Raw genomic sequence first — 21,106 nt, 5'->3', positions numbered from 1 at the left:
GGGCTGGGTAAGAGCCAGGGGGTGTGGGCTGGTGTAGTGAAAGACTAGCCTGTTAGCTCATTGGGTTTAGAACACGACTGGGTAAGAGCCAGGGGGTGTGGGCTGGTGTAGTGAAAGGCTAGCCTGTTACCGAACAGGGCTGGGTAAGAGCCAGGGGGTGTGGGCTGGTGTAGTGAAAGGCTAGCCTAGGGCTGGGTAAGAGCCAGGGGGTGTGGGCTGGTGTAGTGAAAGGCTAGCCAGGGCTGGGTAAGAGCCAGGGGGTGTGGGCTGGTGTAGTGAAAGGCTAGCCAGGGCTGGGTAAAAGAGGTGTGGTGATTAGCTGACTGTTGTTCCATAAAGATCTCAGACAGATGTGGGCTCTTGTCTGAAAGAGTGTATATATTTTCTCTGTTTTCTTGTCCCCAACTCTAGCTTCCAAAGAAAGTGTTGAAAGTGGTTCTCTCAGCTGAGCGGTAGTTCTTTATGCCCTGGACTGTAAAACACACACTGTGGGAACAACAGTGTGCTTATAGAACATTCTGACATCATAACGTTTAACGTTTGCGGCCCACGGGTGCATCCCAAATGGCGTCCTATTCCTGTAACATTCCCCAACATTCCCTGGTTTTCCAGAATCCTAGTTGAAGGATTCATCCCTCCGTTCTCAATTCTTCCTGATTCGAGGAACACTCAAACAGGGATTTGTGTGAAACCTGGGAATTCTAGTAAAGGTACAGTCAATATCCAGGTCACAGTAAATTCCACAAAACCGTTGCATCTCTCCTAGTGTACAATCTGTTGAATCTGTACTAAGTGGTAGCATAACAGATAGCATAGTTAGCCCCGGTGTCAGCAACGTGTTCTAGGACAAATGGATTAGCGAAATGTGCCAATACCAGGACAAAGTAGAACAGGAGATTTTAACATATAAGATAGTGGTCTGCTACTAGCAGCTGTTGTTTACCAATTCACACAGCCTTATCCCTAAACATGGATTAAGTGTAACATCTTAAGTAACTTCTAAAGTTGTTTAAAAGTCCCAACATCGAAAATAAATGAGTCAATGCACAATTTAAGTTTACTGTTAAACCCTTTAAATCTCCATCAAATATAGCTTGGTCAAAGGGTAATACCTACATCTTAAAGTTTACTATTAAACTATTTAAATCTGGTCTCAAATACAGGTTGACTCTGTTAAAAGGAGTCACAGATATCCTCCTCAATGATTCCATTGTCTTTGTCCTAAATGGTACCCTATTCCCTGTAGGGAACTAATTTTCTATCCGGGTCCACAGAGCTCTAGTCAAAAGTAATGCCCTATAAAGGGGAATAGGGTCCCATTTGAGATGCATACATACCCTCTTAATGGCCATATGTTCATCTCTTGTCACACACCACTCGTTCCGCTCTGCAGCTGTGGAACCACAGTGGTGACCATGGGAACCAAGAGTCAGTTGAGGAAGAAAACACAAAATGGCCACCGCTGATGTCATAGCTTGAGCTTTGCACCTGTCCCCCTCTGTCTATCAGGCACACCACTGAGTGGACTGGGGTTGTGTCACAAATGGCAATCTGTAACGTTTACAACTACCCTACTACCCGTAGGGCTCTGGTGAAAAGTAGTGCACTATATACTGCAGGAGATAGTGTTCCATTTGGGAACCACATAAATAACTTGATTGAGGTAAAAACCCCTGAGAAACCATGTTGTTGGGCAAAATATTAAAATGTCCCCTTCAAAACCATATGTATAACTGCTAAGCCTTAGGGTAATTATTCCCATGACCAAAACAATAAGTATGTACAGTATAGCAATCCGTTACTCTAATGGTTTGGGACCCTCCTTAAATAGTACTCTAGGTTTCTAACCCTAACTACAGCACATGGTGCTCTAGTGGTTTGGGACTCTCCTGAAATAGTACTCTAGGTTTCTAACCCTAACTACAGCACATGGTGCTCTAGTGGTTTGGGACCCTCCTTAAATAGTACTCTATGTTTCTAACCCTAACTACAGCACATGGTGCTCTAGTGGTTTGGGACCCTCCTTAAATAGTACTCTATGTTTCTAACCCTAACTACAGCACATGGTGCTCTAGTGGTTTGGGACCCTACCAATAGTATATAGTACTCAAATGGTTTGTTAACCTACTTGTATAGTACTCTAATGGTTTGGGACCCTGCCTACAGTATATAGTACTCAAATGGTTTGTTAACCTACTTATGTAGTACTCTAATGGTTTGGGACCTTAAATACAGAGTGTGGAACTCTAATGATTTGGGACCTTACTTACGTTATATTGTACTCTAATGGTTTGGGACCCTACTTACATTATATAGTACTCTAATGGCTTGGGACCTTACTTACGTTATATAGTACTCTAATGGTTTGGGACCCTACTTACGTTATATAGTACTCTAATGGCTTGGGACCCTACTTACGTTATATAGTACTCTAATGGCTTGGGACCCTACTTACGTTATATAGTACTCTAATGGCTTGGGACCTTACTTACGTTATATAGTACTCTAATGGTTTGGGACCCTACTTACGTTATATAGTACTCTAATGGCTTGGGACCCTACTTACGTTATATAGTACTCTAATGGTTTGGGACCTTAATAAATACAGAGTGTGGAACTCTAATGGTTTGGGACCATATTTGAGGGATTTTTATTTTTTTACTTGACTAAATAGAGGAACAAATTATAAATACATTTCCCTTGTTTCCCATATTCTTCTGACTTTGCTCTTTGGCTGGAATTAATGTGTGCATCCTAACTGGCAGCATATTCCCTATATAGTGCACTACTTTTGAAAACAACCCAGAGCCCTATATTCCCTGGTCAAAAGTAGTGCACTATATGGGGGATAGTGTGCCGGTTGTGACACAGAAAATATCTTGCTGGGATTAAATATTTTCCTTGTAGCCATTTTCCTTGTAGCCATTTTCTTGTTATTTAGAAAAGTATTACAGTGAATCAGATACATAAATCCTATTCAAAAATGAAATCCCCTTTGCGTGCACTTCTCTGGTAGAGTCAGTCCATAGAGTCCCTGGCCTGATGGTAGATGGGATATTTAATTTAACTGTTATTTTACCAGGTAAGTTGACTGAGAACACATTCTCATTTACAGCAACGAACTGGGGAATAGTTACAGGGGAGAGGAGGGGGATGAATGAGCCAATTGTAAGCTGGGGATGATTAGGTGGCCGTGATGGTATGAGGGCCGGATTGAGAATTTAGCCAGGACACCAGGGTTAACGCCCCTACGCTTATAAGTGCAATGGGATCTTTAGTCAGGACACCCATTTAACATCCCATCTAAAAGACAGCACCCTACACAGGGCATTGTCCCCAATCACAGCCCTGGGGCATTGGGATATTTTTTAGACCAGAGGAAAGAGTGCCTCCTACTGGCCCTCCAACACCACTTCCAGCAGCATCAGGTCTCCCATCCAGGGACTGACCTGGACCAACCCTGCTTAGCTTCTAGAAGCAAGCCAGCAGTGGGATGCAGGGTGGTATGCTGCTGGCTAATGGGGATATGGGATAGGGATATGACACAGGAAGGACCCAAAGTCAATATATCACTATGACATAGAATCAGACATAGGGTCAGGTGTTGTTATCCCAAGAGACTTTCAGCTATTCATGTTCTTCTATGTATACACGGTAGCATGATGCAGAGCAGTGGTTCACAAACTTTTTATAGTCCCGTACCCCTTCAAACATTCAACCTCCAGCTGTACCCCTTCTAGCACCAGGGTCAGCGTACTCTCAAATGTTGTTTTTTTGCCATCATTGTAAGTCTGCCACACACACACACTATAAGAATGAGTGTGAGTTTTTGTCACAACCCGGCTCGTGGGACGCGACAAAGAGCTCTTATAGGACCAGGGCACAAATATTAATATAATATAATAATAATCAATAATTTTTCTCATTATTTAGCCATCTTACATAAACAATTGTGAATAACTCACCACAGGTTTATGAGAAGGGTGTGCTTGAAAGAATGCACATAACTCTGCAATGTTGGATTGTATTGGAGAGTATCTCAGTCTTAAATCATTTTCCACACACAGTCTGTGCCTGTATTTAGTTTTCATGCTAGTGAGGATCGAGAATCCACTCTCACATAGGTACGTGGTTGCAAAGGGCATCAGCGTTTTAACAGCACGATTTGCCAAGGCAAGAAACTCTGAGCGCAGCCCTATCTAGAAATCTGCCATTGGCTTCTGATTAAATTCAATTTTCACAGAACCGCTTGTTGTAGTTTTGATGAGGCTCTCTTTTTCAGATATTGGTAAGTGGAATTGAGGTAGCGCGTGAAAGGGATAACAAATCCAGTTGTTTGAGTCGTCCGTTTCGGGAATGTACCTGTGTAAATGCGCACCCAGCTCACTCAGGTACTTTGCTATATCACATTTGACATTGTCTGTAAGCTTGAGTTCATTTGCATACCAAAAAATCATACAATGATGGAAAGACCTGTGTGTTGTTCCTGTTAAAAGCTCTTAAGGATCCACCCCTATTTTTCAATTTTCACCTAAAATGACATACCCAAATCTAACTGCCTGTAGCTCAGGCCCTGAAGCAAGGATATGCATGTTCTTGGTACCATTTGAAAGGAAACACTTTGAAGTTTGTGGAAATGTGAAAGGAATGAAGGAGAATATAGCACAATAGACCTGATAAAAGATAATACAAAGAAAAAACAACCGATCTTTTGTATTTTTTCGCACCATCATCTTTGAAATGCAAGAGCAAGGTCATAATGTATTATTCCAGCCCAAGTGCAATTTAGATTTTGCCTACTAGATGGCAGCAGTGTATAAGCAAAGTTTTAGACTGATCCAATGAGCCATTGTATTTCTGTTCAAAATGTTGTATCACGACTGCCCAAATGTGCCTAATTTATTAATAAATTAATAACTTTTCATGTTCAAAATGGTGCACTCTCCTCAAACAATAGCATGGTATTCTTTACCTGTAGTAGCTACTGTAAATTGGACAGTGCAGATAGATTAACAAGAATGTAAGCTTTCTGGCAAAATCAGATATGTCTATGTCCTGGGAAATGTTCTTGTTACTTACAACCTCATGCTAATCACATTAGCCTAAGTTAGCTCAACTGTCCCGTGGATGGGACACTGATCCCGAAGAAGTTTTAACCTGTTAGGGCTAGGGGGCAGTATTGACACGGCCGGATAAAAAACGTACCCGATTTAATCTGGTTACTACTCCTGCCCAGTAACTAGAATATGCATATAATTATTGGCTTTGGATAGAAAACACCCTAAAGTTTCTAAAACTGTTTGAATGGAGTCTGTGAGTATAACAGAACTCATATGGCAGGCAAAAATCTGAGAAGATTCCAAACAGGAAGCGCCCTCTCTGACAAGTTGTTGTTCATCTTGGCTCTTTTTATTGAAGACTGAGGATCTTTGCCGTAACGTGACACTTCCTACGGCTCCCATAGGCTCTCAGAACCCGGGAAAAAGCTGAATGATATCGAGGCAGCCTCTGGCTGAAACACATTATCACGTTTGGATAGTGGCTGGTCAGAGTACTCTGAGACTCATGCTCGTGCACGAGGGCACGAGATGTATTTATTTTCTCTCTCTTTGTACGTATACAGGCTTTCCCGGTCGGAATATTATCGCTTTTTTTACAAGAAAAATTGCATAAAAATTGATTTTAAACAGCGGTTGACATGCTTCGAAGTACGGTAATGGAATATTTAGACATTTTTGGTCACGAAATGCGCCATGCTAGTCACCCTTATTTACCCTTTCGGATAGTGTCTTGAACGCACGAACAAAACGCCGCTATTTGGATATAACAATGGATTATTTGGGACCAAACCAACATTTGTTATTGAAGTAGAAGTCCTGGGAGTGCATTCTGACGAAGAACAGCAAAGGTAATAACATTTTTCTTATAGTAAATCTGACTTTGGTGAGTGCTAAACTTGCTGGGTGTCTAAATAGCTAGCCCTGTGATGCCGGGCTATCTACTGAGAATATTGCAAAATGTGCTTTCACCGAAAAGCTATTTTAAAATCGGACATATCGAGTGCATAGAGGAGTTCTGTATCTATAATTCTTAAAATAATTGTTATGTTTTTGTGAACGTTTATCGTGAGTAATTTAGTAAATTCACCGGCAGTGTTCGGTGGGAATGCTAGTCACATGCTAGTCACATGCTAATGTAAAAAGCTGTTTTTTGATATAAATATGAACTTGATTGAACAAAACATGCATGTATTGTATAACATAATGTCCTAGGGTTGTCATCTGATGAAGATCATCAAAGGTTAGTGCTGCATTTAGCTGTGGTTTGGGTTTATGTGACATTATATGCTAGCTTGAAAAATGGGTGTCTGATTATTTCTGGCTGGGTACTCTGCTGACATAATCTAATGTTTTGCTTTCGTTGTAAAGCCTTTTTGAAATTGGACAGTGTGGTTAGATTAACGAGAGTCTTGTCTTTAAAATGGTGTAAAATAGTCATATGTTTGAGAAATTGAAGTAATAGCATTTCTAAGGTATTTGAATATCGCGCCACAGGATTACACTGGCTGTTGAGTAGGTGGGACGCAAGCGTCCCACCTAGCCCATAGAAGTTAAACAGGTCAACATTCACAAAGCCACAGGGCCAGACGGATTACCAGGACGTGTACTCAAAGCATGCGCGGACCAACTGGCAAGTGACTTCACTGACACTTTCAACTTCTCCCTGACCGAGTCTGTAATACCTACATGTTTCAAGCAGACCACCATAGCCCTGTGCCTAAGGAAGCGAAGGTATCCTGCTTAAGTGAATATCGCCCCATAGCACTCACGTCGTTAGCCATGATGTGCTTTGAAAGACTGGTCATGGCTCACATCAACAGCATCCTCCTGGATACCCTAGACCCACTCCAATTCGCATACCGCCCCAACAGATCCACAAATGACGCAATCTCAATCGCACTCCACACTGCCGTTTCCCACCTGGACAAAAGGAACACCTATGTGAGAATGCTATTCATTGACTACAGCTCAGCGTTCAACATCATAGTGCCCACAATGCTCATCACTAATCTAAGGACCCTGGGACTAAACACTTCCCTCTGCAACTGGATCCTGGACTTCCTGACGGGCCGACCCCAGGTGGTAAAAGTAGGCAACAACACGCCTGCCACGCTGATCCTCAACACTGGGGCCCCTCAGGGGTGTGTACTTAGTCCCCACCTGTATTCCTTGTTCAGCCACGACTGCGTGGCCAAACACGACTCCAACACCATCATTAAGTTTGCTGACGACACAACAGTGGTAGGCCTGATCACTGACAATGATGAGACAGCCTATAGGGAGGTCAGAGAACTGGCAGTGTGGTACCAGGACAACAATCTCTCCCTCAGTGTGAGTAAGACCAAATCACCAACGAACTATAATGGTCCAAACACACCAAGACAGTCATGAAGAAGGCAAGACAAAACATTTTCCCCCTCAGGAGAATGAAAAGATTTGGCATGGGTTCCCAGATCCTCAAAAATGTCTATAGCTGCACCATCGAGAGCATCCTGACCGGTTGCGTCACTGCCTGGTATGGCAACTGCTCGGCATCTGACCTTAAGGCGCTACAGAGGGTAGTGCCTACGTCCCAGTACAACACTGGGGCCAAGCTTCCTGCCATCCAGGACCTATATACCAGGCGGTGTCAGAGGAAAGCCCATAAAATTGTCAGAGACTCCAGTCACCCAAGTCCTAGACTGTTTTCTCTGCTACCACACGGCAAGCGGTAGCGGAGCACCAAGTCAAGGACCAAGAGGCTTCTTAACAGCTTCTACCCCCAAGCCATAAGACTCCTGAACTGTTAATCAAATGGCCACCGGACTATTTACATTGACCCCCCCTCTTTTTTGTACACTGCTGCTACTCGCTGTTAATTATCTTGGCGACGTCACTTCACCCCTACCTACATATACAAATTACCTCAACTAACCTGCACCCCCGCACACTGACTCGGTACCGGTACCCCCTCTATATAGCCTCGTTATTGTTATGTTATTGTGTTATTTTTTGCTTTAGTTTATTTGGTAAATATTTTCTTAACTCTTCTTGAACTGCACTGTTGGTTAAGTGCTTGAAAGTAAGCATTTCACAGTAATGTCTACACTTGTTGTATTCGGCGCATGTGACAAATCAAGTTTGAATTGATTTGTTTTATAAATAAGTTCAAGGTACTCCCGACGGTCCTGCTGAAGTTTTCATGTGGAAAACGGTTGGAGAAGGAGTGGGATTAACGGAAGCATGGGAATGTGTCCTTGGATCAGGAAGCATTCCTGACCAATGAGAGAGAGAGAGAGGGAAATTTGAGAAATACGGAGCTGACAGACAGAGTGCAGGAAACGTATTGCCCTCTCACTGATGAATGAACAAAAGAGAGAGTGCCCTAAGAGAGAAAGGGAAACAGTGACTGTATGTAAGCCTTATGTGCAGCAAACAATCCCTATACACCAACACTGTATGGGGCTGTTGCAGTTTCGCTAGTGTTACTACCATTTAGCCTTCAAAGGGTGTTTAAACCCAGATCAGTAACACCTATGGGTCTGTGAAGTTTCTAACTTCCTCTAACACTATATCTCAGAAGGGATAATGGAACAACAGAAACAACCTAAAAGCCACAAGTCACATATACCTAATTGATGGTGTGTCTATGAATTCATAAATGTATTTTAACCATACAAGTGCAATGTCAAGCTTCAGAAATAGCAACGAACATTTTCTTGAAGGGAATAATGGAACCCTGGGAAGCATGCTGGGCGAAAGGCAGGTGCTTCAGTGGAGTGCTGGGGATGCGTCCCAAGTAACATCCTATTCCATATGTAGCGTGCTTCTTTTTACCAGGGGGCCAATAGGGCTCTGGTCAAAAGCAGTGGACTAAATAGAAAATAGGCTGCCATTTGGGAGGTAGTCCTGGTGTGAATTAGACAACCTCCAATCAGCTGTCTGGATACTGTGGAGAGCAGCGGTGTACAGTAGCTCTCCTCCAATCAGCTGTCTGGATACTGTGGAGAGCAGCGGTGTACAGGAGCTCTCCTCCAATCAGCTGTCTGGATACTGTGGAGAGCAGCGGTGTACCGTAGCTCTCCTCCAATCAACTGTCTAGATACTGTGGAGAGCAGCGGTGTACAGTAGCTCTCCTCCATCCCTCCATCTCTCCATTCATCCTTTCCCCTCCATCCATCCATCCCTTTATCTTTCTAGTGAATTTGGCATGGCCCCGTCTGACACCACAATGGAGAATGGATCTCAGCTGTGCCTTGTAGATTATCATTGGCACAGCGTTGCTATTGTAATAAAATCACAATTTCAACCCAATTATGGGGGGGAATTACATGACTACTCATAGATAGATATCTGATGTACTGGGAATATTTCCTCAGAACAAGGAGGATGATTCTGACTGTGTTGCTGTGGGGAGAAGGTTATCTCCACTTCACACTAATCATTCTGATATGAGCGGAATGGACGGGTGAAATCAAGTTCAGGGTCTTGTTACCCAGCGGCCTTCATAGTGCTCGTCAGAACCTTCTTACGATGTGTCTTTAATAGCCAATGTATTTCCCAGAGCCTTCTGGCTCCTAAAAACCTTCGCTCATCTACAAGTTATCCAAGACAACTCGAACAGCAGCCAAAGAGCATTGTTGGATGCTTGTTTTTGCCCTTCTGCATCACTGGGGCGGCAGGTAGCCTAGTGGTTAGAGCGTAGAGGCGGCAGGTAGCCTAGTGGTTAGAGCGTAGAGGCGGTAGGTAGCCTAGTGGTTAGAGCGTAGAGGCGGTAGGTAGCCTAGTGGTTAGAGCGTAGAGGCGGCAGGTAGCCTAGTGGTTAGAGCGTTGGACCAGTAACCGCAAGGTTGCTAGATCGAATCCCTGAGTTGACAAGGTAAAAATCTGTTGTTCTGCCCCTGAACAAGGCAGTTAACCCACTGTTCCTAGGCTGTCATTGTAAATAACAATTTGTTCTTAACTGACTTGCCTAGTTAAATAAAACTTTATTCACAGAAGATTTCTGCTAAACATAGACTCAAGATGTTTAGGCTATGTGTCTAACAATTTCAATTTCTAGCAGAATTGATCCTAGATCTGTGGTTAAGGTGTAACTTCTGGCTTGACTTGAGAGTGGGGTTGAGAAACAAAATGTGGACTAAATCATGCTTAAAACACCAATACCTAAGAAATGCCTAAGACACCAATACAACAGCTGCATGCCTAGTTAAATAAAGGTTAAATACAAAATATAAAAAAGAATGCTGCATTGGGGAATCCCCTGATAAAGCACAGGGTTCCCCCCTAACCCCTACCCCATTGCCACGCCCTAGTCATGCCAGTGCTCCAGATGTCATGGGAAAAGCTGACAGCTGTGGCCGAAGCACGTGGGCCGCGTGTGAAAGGACGCTACATCTGCGGTAACCCAATCTCTCTGTGAAACGCACACAGGATTAGCCTCTTTTGATAAGGTCTTCAGACATTTCTGTTACCAAAGGGGAACAAGATGTGTGGGGGTGTGATCATTGGATGGGAGAGATGCACACTACTCCAGTGGTTCTCAGACCTCTCCTCGGGACCACCAGACATTTCACAATGTTGTTGAAGCCCTGAAATAGCTCACCCACCTGATTCACCTAGTCAAGGGCTTGATAATTAGTGGACTAGTTAAATCAGGTGTGCTAGCTGTGCAATAGTTAAAATACATGTGAGAGCTGGGGATCCCTGAGGAGAGGTTGGAGAATGGCTGGGGATCCCTGAGGAGAGGTTGGAGAATGGCTGGGGGTCACAGAGGAGAGGTTGGAGAATGGCTGGGGGTCACAGAGGAGAGGTTGGAGAATGGCTGGGGGTCACAGAGGAGAGGTTGGAGAACGGCTGGGGGTCACAGAGGAGAGGTTGGAGAACGGCTGGGGGTCACAGAGGAGAGGTTGGAGAACGGCTGGGGGTCACAGAGGAGAGGTTGGAGAACGGCTGGGGGTCACAGAGGAGAGGTTGGAGAATGGCTGGGGGTCACAGAGGAGAGGTTGGATAATGGCTAGTGTAGTGTACTTCTCTCCCATACCACCACACAATCGATTTGATTGTGCTGTATACTGCCATCTACTGTAGCTAGCCTGAGGATTGTTCTGAGAGGAACTAGGATGAGGAAACTGAGTCATGTTCTGAGAGGAACTAGGATGAGGAAACTGAGTCATGTTCTGAGAGGAACTAGGATGAGGAAACAGAAATGTTCTGAGAGGAACTAGGATGAGGAAACAGACATGTTCTGAGAGGAACTAGGATGAGGAAACTGAGACATGTTCTGTAGAGGAACTAGGATGAGGAAACTGACACATGTTCTGAGAGGAACTAGGATGAGGAAACTGAGTCATGTTCTGAGAGGAACTAGGATGAGGAAACTGACACATGTTCTGAGAGGAACTAGGATGAGGAAACTGAAACATGTTCTGAGAGGAACTAGGATGAGGAAACTGAGGAATGTTCTGAGAGGAACTAGGATGAGGAAACTGACACATGTTCTGAGAGGAACTAGGATGAGGAAACTGAGACATGTTCTGAGAGGAACTAGGATGAGGAAACTGAGACATGTTCTGTAGAGGAACTAGGATGAGGAAACTGACACATGTTCTGAGAGGAACTAGGATGAGGAAACTGAGGATGTTCTGAGAGGAACTAGGATGAGGAAACTGACACATGTTCTGAGAGGAACTAGGATGAGGAAACTGAGACATGTTCTGAGAGGAACTAGGATGAGGAAACTGACACATGTTCTGAGAGGAACTAGGATGAGGAAACTGAGGATGTTCTGAGAGGAACTAGGATGAGGAAACTGAGACATGTTCTGAGAGGAACTAGGATGAGGAAACTGAGGATGTTCTGAGAGGAACTAGGATGAGGAAACTGAGACATGTTCTGAGAGGAACTAGGATGAGGAAACTGACACATGTTCTGAGAGGAACTAGGATGAGGAAACTGAGGATGTTCTGAGAGGAACTAGGATGAGGAAACGAAGACATGTTCTGAGAGGAACTAGGATGAGGAAACTGACACATGTTCTGAGAGGAACTAGGATGAGGAAACTGAGAAATGTTCTGAAATGTTTTCTGACAACAAGACAAGCTGGAAGTGTATGAAGTAAGCTGCTGTAAAATGAAGTGTTTGTTCACAGTACACTGTAATGGCTGATGTACATCAGTAAAGAGCACTATATAGGGAATAGGGTGCCATAGGGCTCTGGTCTAAAGTAGTGCACTATATAAGGAATAGGGTGCCATAGGGCTCTGGTCTAAAGTAGTGTACTATATAGGGAATAGGGTGCCATAGGGCTCTGGTCTAAAGTAGTGCACTATATAGGGAATAGGGTGCCATAGGGCTCTGGTCTAAAGTAGTGCAGTACATAGGGAATAGGAAGCCATTTGTCACCCAGAATTGGTACTGTAGGTTTTCACTTTGCCCCAGTAGATAAATAAACCTCTAACATTACCTTTTTTTAATTTTTAATTTTAATTTTTAATTTCACCTTTATTTAACCAGGTAGGCCAGTTGAGAACAAGTTCTCATTTACAACTGCGACCTGGCCAAGAATAAAGCAAAGCAGTGTGACAAAAACAACAACACAGTTACACAAGGGATGAACAAAAGTACAGTCAATAACACAATAGAAAAATCTATATACAGTGTGTGCAAATGGCGTCAGGAGGTAAGGCAATAAATAGTCCATAGTAGCGGAGTAATTACAACTTAGCAAATTAACACTGAAGTGATTGATGTGCAGATGAAGATGAGGAAGTAGAAATACTGGTGTACAAAAGAGCAGAAAAGTAAATAAAACAATATGGGGATGAGGTAGGTAGTTGGGTTAGTTATTGTTACACTACAGTGCAGTAGGTCACAGTGTGTCCTTAGATTGTCTGAGAAATGGACGGAATTACAGATCCAGAAAATATTTATTGTTTGGGAAACAATTTCAGAACATCTGGGTAATTCTACCATAATCCTATTTCCAGATAATGTCCCAGTCATACATTGTTTATAGATGCCTAATCAGTAACAAAGGAGTAACCAGTCATCCCCAATACCAAAGTGCAGTATGCTAGAGGAAAGGTCACTGTGGTTTAGAGAGAGAGAGAGAGAGAGAGAGACAGAGAGAGAGAGAGACACAGAGAGAGAGAGAGAGACACAGAGAGAGAGACACAGAGAGAGAGACACAGAGAGAGAGAAAGAGAGAGAGAGAGAGAGAGACAGAGAGAGACACAGAGAGAGAGAGAGAGACAGAAAGAGAGAGACACAGAGAAAGAGAGAGAGAGAGAGAGACACAGAAAGAGAGAGAGAGAGACAGAGAGAGAGAGAGACACAGAAAGAGAGAGAGAGAGACACAGAGAGAGAGAGAGAGAGAGAGAGAGAGAGAGAGAGAGAGAGAGAGAGAGAGAGAGAGAGAGAGACAGAGAGAGAGAGAGAGACAGAGAGAGAGAGAGACACAGAGAGAGAGAGAGAGAGAGAGAGAGAGAGAGAGAGACAGAGACAGAGAGAGAGAGAGAGAGAGAGAAGCAGAGAGAGAGAGAGAGAGAGAGAGAGAGAGATACACAGACAGAGACAGAGAGAGAGAGAGAGAGAGAGAGATGGAGAGAGAGAGAGAGATGGAGAGAGAGAGAGAGAGAGGGGTGGGGAAATGTTGCTGAAAACACTGTCACCCTGCCAATTCCAGGACACTTAAATTAGCCGGATGAGAGGTGTGGCAGGTTTCAGTTTTACAAAGACTTGACTCGCTATACAATAGAGGTTAAGAGAATACACACTTCATTCTGAACTAAACTTTCGATCTACTGGTAGGCTAAGACAAACTACACGATAACAATGGCAGCATTCCTGAACTAGGAATGTCATTTTGACATCTGAGGATGAGACAGATCAACTAAGGACATTTTTAAATCCTTTTTTTTCCCCATTTCATTTTGGTTGAAGAAGCAGCCTTCACATTCCTGGATCAGAAGAACTGGAAACGTCTATTTCAAAACCACCTATGGACAGACATAGTATCAAAGTAGAGGTGGTTTAATAAGGGATATCCCACCTGTAACTCTCCAGTGACTCCTCTGTCCTGCTACAGGACACAGGTGAAACAGGCAGACATGTCCACCGGCTCAGTAAGCGATGGAGAGGACATTGAGACATGTCATAAACGGACTGACGCACCGTTAGAAAGCATCAAAACCAAACGAAACATTGCACAGAGACATTACACTTCCACTGAGTACTCAGACGACGAGTTCGGTACTGACGACGGTTACCAAGTCAAAACCAAGCGATCGCACAGCACCGCTGCCGGAGGAAAACAACTTTTCAAAGGGGGTCATCCTAAAGATGGTCGGCAGACGCAAAGGAACGCCGCAAACGCCAGAGAGAGGGCGAGGATGAGGGTGCTGAGCAAAGCGTTTTCCAGACTGAAAACCTGCCTGCCGTGGGTACCGGTCGATACCAAACTGTCCAAACTGGACACGCTGAGACTAGCGTCGAGTTATATATCACACCTACGACAGCTACTACAAGACAACCGCTTCGAGAGCAGCTTTGTACACCCTGTCAACCTGGTAGGGAAGCCTTATATATTAGACAATGTCTCTGTCTGTTCACAGACTTCACATTGTCAACTTGGGTATGAAAGACACAAATGTCTATAATATATATATATATATATATATATATATATATATTTTTACATTTAAACGTTGGTCATTTATCAGACTCTCTTACCCAGAGCAACTCATTACTATTGCATGTAGATAAAATGTGCTGTGTAAAATGTGTCGGAAAATGCGCAGTGTAAAATGTGTAGGAAAATGCGCAGTGTAAAATGTGTAGGAAAATGTGCTGTGTAAAATGTGTAGGAAAACGTGCTGTTAAAATGTGTAGGGAAATGCGCAGTGTAAAATGTGTAGGAAAATGCGCAGTGTAAAATGTGTAGGAAAATGTGCTGTGTAAAATGTGTAGGAAAACGTGCTGTGTAAAATGTGTAGGAAAACGTGCTGTGTAAAATGTGTAGGAAAATGTGCTGTGTAAAATGTGCTGTGTAAAATGTGTTAGGAAAATGTGCTGTGTAAAATGTGTTAGGAAAATGTGCTGTGTAAAATGTGTTAGGAAAATGTGCTGTGTAAAATGTGTTAGGAAAATGCAACAAACAAATTTCATCCATAGTTTTTTTGCGGAAAGGGGTGGTGAGAGTCAGACCATTGATGAGTCTACTTTGTGACTGAATTACGTAGGCTAAGATACTATAATAACACCATGATAGTAAATCAAATATGATTCCTATTCCTGCTACCTTTTTTGTTGTTGCAATATTTATTAATATATCCTGTCTATTTATTCAATCTCTCTCTCTCTCTCTCTCTCTCTCTCTCTCTCTCTCTCTCTCGTCTGTCTCTGTCTCTGTCTACAGACTTGGCCATTCGTGGTAGGTAGATCAGAGGACAACAAAGACATCTCTGCTGCCGGACTGTGTGGAGTTATATCATAGGACAGGAGAGATCTCTCTCTCTGCTGGGACAGTCCTGTTCTACCCTGGCTGCTGGCACACTATTCTTTACATAGTGCACTAAAGTACTGCACTATACTGGGAATAGGGTGGATACCATTTGGAACTCATTTCAAGTATTTTTTTGTCCTTTGTCTCTCTCTCTCTCTCTCTCTCTCTCTCTCTCTCTCTCTCTCTCTCTCTCTCTCTCTCTCTCTCTCTCTCTGGCTCTCTCTCTCTCTCTCTCTGGCTCTCTCTCTCTCTCTCTCTCTCTCTGGCTCTCTCTCTCGTCTCGCTCTGCTCTCTCTCTCTCTCTCTCTCTGCTCTCTCTCTCTCTCTCTCTCTCTCTCTCTCTCTCTCTCTCTCTCTCTCTCTCTCTGTCTCTCTCTCTGTCTCGCTCTGTCTCTCTCTCTCTCTCTCTCTGGCTCTCTCTCTCTCTCTCTCTCTCTTGGCTCTCTCTCTCTCTCTCTCTGGCTCTCTCTCTATCTCTCTCTCTCTCTCTCTAACTCTCTCTCTGTCTCTCTCTGTCTCTTCTCTCTATCTCTCTCTCACAGAGTATTCACTTTGAACTCTATTCCAACTTTAATTGTAATGCACTGAGGAGAGTCTTTGGGAGCATGTTTATCATTTAATAATAAATCTGCCGATAAGCATCTAGAATGGCCAGTTTCTTCAAAGCGATGGAGGGGACACTCTTAAAGCAAGACAAGGAGAACATTTCCTTAATGAGGAAGCTCTGTTAGGGGGAGAAAACAGCCATTTTTCTATGGTTGTTTCATTGTTATGCAGAGTCTTGTTCTGTTAGTGGTCTAAGCACAGTACCCTGTGTTTTGTTATTTCAAGCCATGCTGTAAATAGCAACGTAATGATTTTCACTGGATGCAGTTTTGTGTTTCATTTCCATTCGTTTGGAGAAAAGATAATCAGGAACAGGCCTATGTCATACAATTACAGATTGTTGATGTCCAATGCCAGACACCCAAAAGACATAGCAATATCCAATACCCCAATACCCAATACCCCAATACCCAATACCCCAATACCCAATACCCCAATACCCAATACCCAATACCCCAATACCCAATACCCCAATACCCAATACCCCAATACCCAATACCCAATACCCCAATACCCCAATACCCAATACCCCAATACCCAATACCCGATACCCAATACCCCAATACCCGATACCCCAATACCCAATACCCAATACCCCAATACCCAATACCCCAATACCCAATACCCCAATACCCAATACCCAATACCCCAATACCCCAATACCCAATACCCGATACCCAATACCCCAATACCCAATACCCCAATACCCAATACCCAATACCCCAATACCCAATACCCCAATACCCAATACCCCAATACCCAATTACCCGATACCCAATATCCAATACCCAATACCTGATACCCAATACCCAATACCCAATACCCCAATACCCAATACCCCAATACCCAATACCCCAATACCCAATACCCCAATACCCAATTACCCGATACCCAATATCCAATACCCAATACCTGATACCCAATACCCAATACCCAATACCCCAATACCCAATACCCCAATACCCAATACCCAATACCCCAATACCCAATACCCCAATACCCAATACCCCAATACCACATTACCCCAATATCCAATACCCCAATACCCAATATCCAATACCCCAATACCCCAATACCCCAATACCCAATACCCCAATACCCAATACCCCAATACCAATACCCAATACCCACTACCCCATTTCCCCAATACCCCAATATCCAATACCCAATACCCCAATAACCAATACCCAATATCCAATACCCAATACCCCAATACCCCAATACCAATACCCACTACCCCATTTCCCCACTACCCCAATATCCAATACCCAATACCCCAATATCCAATACCCAATAACCAATACCCAATATCCAATACCCAATACCCCATTACCCCAATATCCAATACCCCGATACCCAATACCCCAATACCCCAATACTCCAATACCCCAATACCCCATACCCAATACCCCAATACCCCATTACCCCAATATCCAATATCCAATACCCAATACCCAATACCCCAATACCCAATACCCAATACCCCATTACCCCAATATCCAATATCCAATATCCAATACCCAATACCCCAATACCCCAATGTCCAATACCCCAATACCCAATACTCCAATACCCCAATATCCAATACCCCAATACCCAATATCCAATATCCAATACACAATATCCAATACCCCAATACCCCAATATCCAATACCCAATACCCCAATAACCCAATACCCCAATTTCCAATACCCAATAACCCAATACCCCAATGTCCAATACCCCAATATGCAATATCCAATTCCTCAATATCCAAAACCCCAATATCCAATACCCAATAACTAATACCCAATACCCAATGCCCAATACCCCATATCCAATACCCCAATAACCCAATATCCAATACCCAATAACAAATATCCCATTCCCATTCCCAATAACCAATAACAAATATCCCATTCCCAATAACCAATAACAAATATCCCATTCCCAATACCCAATAACAAATATCCCATTCCCAATAACCAATAACAAATATCCCATTCCCAATAACCAATAACAAATATCCCATTCCCAATAACCAATAACAAATATCCCATTCCCAATAACCAATAACAAATATCCCATTCCCAATACCCAATACCCAATAACAAATATCCCATTCCCAATAACCAATAACAAATATCCCATACCCAATACCCAATAACAAATATCCCATTCCCAATAACCAATAACCAATAACAAATATCCCATTCCCAATAACCAATAACAAATATCCCATTCCCATACCCAATACCCAATAACAAATATCCCATTCCCAATAACCAATAACAAATATCCCATTCCCAATAACCAATAACAAATATCCCATTCCCGATAACCAATAACAAATATCCCATTCCCAATAACCAATAACAAATATCCCATTCCCAATACCCAATAACAAATATCCCATTCCCAATAACCAATAACAAATATCCCATTCCCAATAACCAATAACCAATAACAAATATCCCATTCCCATTCCCAATAACCAATAACAAATATCCCATTCCCATTCCCAATACCCAATAACAAATATCCCATACCCAATACCCAATAACAAATATCCCATTCCCAATACCCAATAACAAATATCCCATTCCCAATAACCAATAACAAATATCCCATTCCCAATAACCAATACCCAATAACAAATATCCCATTCCCATACCCAATAACCAATAACAAATATCCCATTCCCAATACCCAATAACAAATATCCCATACCCAATACCCAATAACAAATATCCCATTCCCAATACCCAATAACAAATATCCCATTCCCAATAACCAATAACAAATATCCCATTCCCAATAACCAATAACAAATATCCCATTCCCAATACCCAATACCCAATAACAAATATCCCATTCCCAATAACCAATAACAAATATCCCATTCCCAATACCCAATAACAAATATCCCATTCCCAATACCCAATAACAAATATCCCATTCCCAATACCCAATAACAAATATCCCATACCCATTCCCAATAACCAATAACAAATATCCCATACCCAATACCCAATAACAAATATCCCATTCCCAATAACCAATAACAAATATCCCATTCCCATTCCCAATAACCAATAACAAATATCCCATTCCCAATACCCAATAACAAATATCCCATTCCCAATAACCAATAACAAATATCCCATACCCATACCCAATACCCAATAACAAATATCCCATACCCATACCCAATACCCAATAACAAATATCCCATTCCCATACCCAATAACCAATAACAAATATCCCATTCCCAATAACCAATAACAAATATCCCATTCCCAATACCCAATAACAAATATCCCATTCCCAATACCCAATAACAAATATCCCATACCCATTAACCAATAACAAATATCCCATTCCCGATATCCCAATTGTCAATATACAGTGTTCAATAGTGATAAACATGATCTAAATGTACAGAATGTGGGGTTGGTACTTTCCAGTGTTAGTTTGCCCGTGTGAAAAAGTTATATTTGTTTCTCATAAAAAAAGGTACTTTTATTCAGTCACAGTACATCTGTCCATTAAACCGTTCCGTAATCAATTAGATCCTCCCCAAAGCCCTTTTTAGAAGGGGCCCAGTTTCACAGGCCATGACAGAGGGCACTCTCTCAAAGAGTTATCCACATTTACTCCGTCCCAAATGGCACCTTATTCCCTATAGCCTATACTGCACTTCGTTCAACCAAAGACCATATGGCTCTGGTCAAAAGTAGTGCACTTTAAAGGGAAACGTTTTGGAACAAAAAGCCTTGCGTGATCCACATTGCGTCACAGCTATATACGCATTATGGTTGTCATGGTTATTATATCTGATAGGACCAGCTAGACACATAAACTGGGCAGTAGGTTTTCCTTTAATAACATTTCAACAAGTGGAGTCTGTGATGACGACACACACGTACACATGGATTTTATGTTGTGGATATGTGGTAGTAGAGTAAGGACTTATGGGAACACACGTAATGTGATGTGAAATATATTATGAATGTATTGTAATTTAAAAAATAATAACATATTATATATATTAACTGCCTTAATTTTGCTGGTCCGCAGGAAAAGTAGCTGCTGCCTTGGCAGTAATGGGGATACATAATAAATACAAATACAAACGTCTTTGATGACGTGGTAATGATGAGAAAGTATCAGCCCTCCTGAATAGATCTCAGCCCTGCTGATTAGATCTCAGCCCTGCTGAATAGATCTCAGCCCTGCTGATTAGATCTCAGCCCTGCTGAATAGATCTCAGCCCTGCTGAATAGATCTCAGCCCTGCTGAATAGATCTCAGCCCTCCTGAATAGATCTCAGCCCTGCTGATTAGGTCTCAGCCCTCCTGAATAGATCTCAGCCCTGCTGATTAGGTCTCAGCCCTCCTGAATAGATCTCAGCCCTGCTGATTAGGTCTCAGCCCTCCTGAATAGATCTCAGCCCTGCTGATTAGATCTCAGCCCTGCTGATTAGATCTCAGCCCTGCTGATTAGATCTCAGCCCTCTAGCCCTCCTAATAGTCTCAGCCCTCCTGAATAGATCTCAGCCCTGCTGAATAGATCTCAGCCCTGCTGATTAGGTCTCAGCCCTCCTGAATAGATCTCAGCCCTGCTGATTAGATCTCAGCCCTGCTGATTAGATCTCAGCCCTGCTGATTAGATCTCAGCCCTGCTGAATAGATCTCAGCCCTCCTGAATAGATCTCAGCCCTCCTGAATAGATCTCAGCCCTGCTGAATAGATCTCAGCCCTCCTGAATAGGTCTCAGCCCTCCTGAATAGATCTCAGCCCTCCATGAGGTTCCTACTACCCTCTCCAGACGGTATGTTTGTTAGGCTATCCCACAGTCATTCCCAGTGCAGCCATAACACACCACTTCAACAAACTCCTTTAACCTTAGTCAGTGTTCCAGGCCTAAATTAAATTCACGGAAGGTAAAATCACTGCACCCAGACATGACAAGGATC

At 42.9% G+C, this 21,106-nt stretch overlaps 1 protein-coding gene across 1 annotated transcript; it reads left to right on the top strand.

Annotated features, from left to right (window-relative positions):
• Positions 1-13,706: 13,706 nt before the first annotated feature.
• On the top strand, positions 13,707-15,737 carry LOC106590664 (musculin). The gene is made up of 2 exons (XM_045710937.1): positions 13,707-14,608; positions 15,457-15,737. Exons 1-2 carry the CDS (start codon positions 14,150-14,152, stop codon positions 15,532-15,534), a joined length of 537 nt encoding a protein of 178 aa, XP_045566893.1. The 5' UTR covers positions 13,707-14,149; the 3' UTR covers positions 15,535-15,737.
• Positions 15,738-21,106: the final 5,369 nt, after the last annotated feature.

This window comes from Salmo salar, chromosome ssa29 (assembly GCF_905237065.1).
Source record: "Salmo salar chromosome ssa29, Ssal_v3.1, whole genome shotgun sequence".
Classification (NCBI taxonomy): Eukaryota; Metazoa; Chordata; class Actinopteri; order Salmoniformes; family Salmonidae; genus Salmo; species Salmo salar.
This window is presented reverse-complemented; position numbering and strand designations above follow the sequence as displayed.

What these genes read in the sequence shown, in the direction of transcription:
- LOC106590664 (XM_045710937.1), top strand. Translation starts at nt 14,150, where the DNA reads ATGTCCACCGGCTCAGTAAGCGATGGAGAGGACATTGAGACATGTCAT. An exon ending in TTGTACACCCTGTCAACCTG is followed by an intron (nt 14,609 to 15,456) that starts GTAGGGAAGCCT and finishes CTCTGTCTACAG; the next exon opens with ACTTGGCCATTCGTGGTAGG.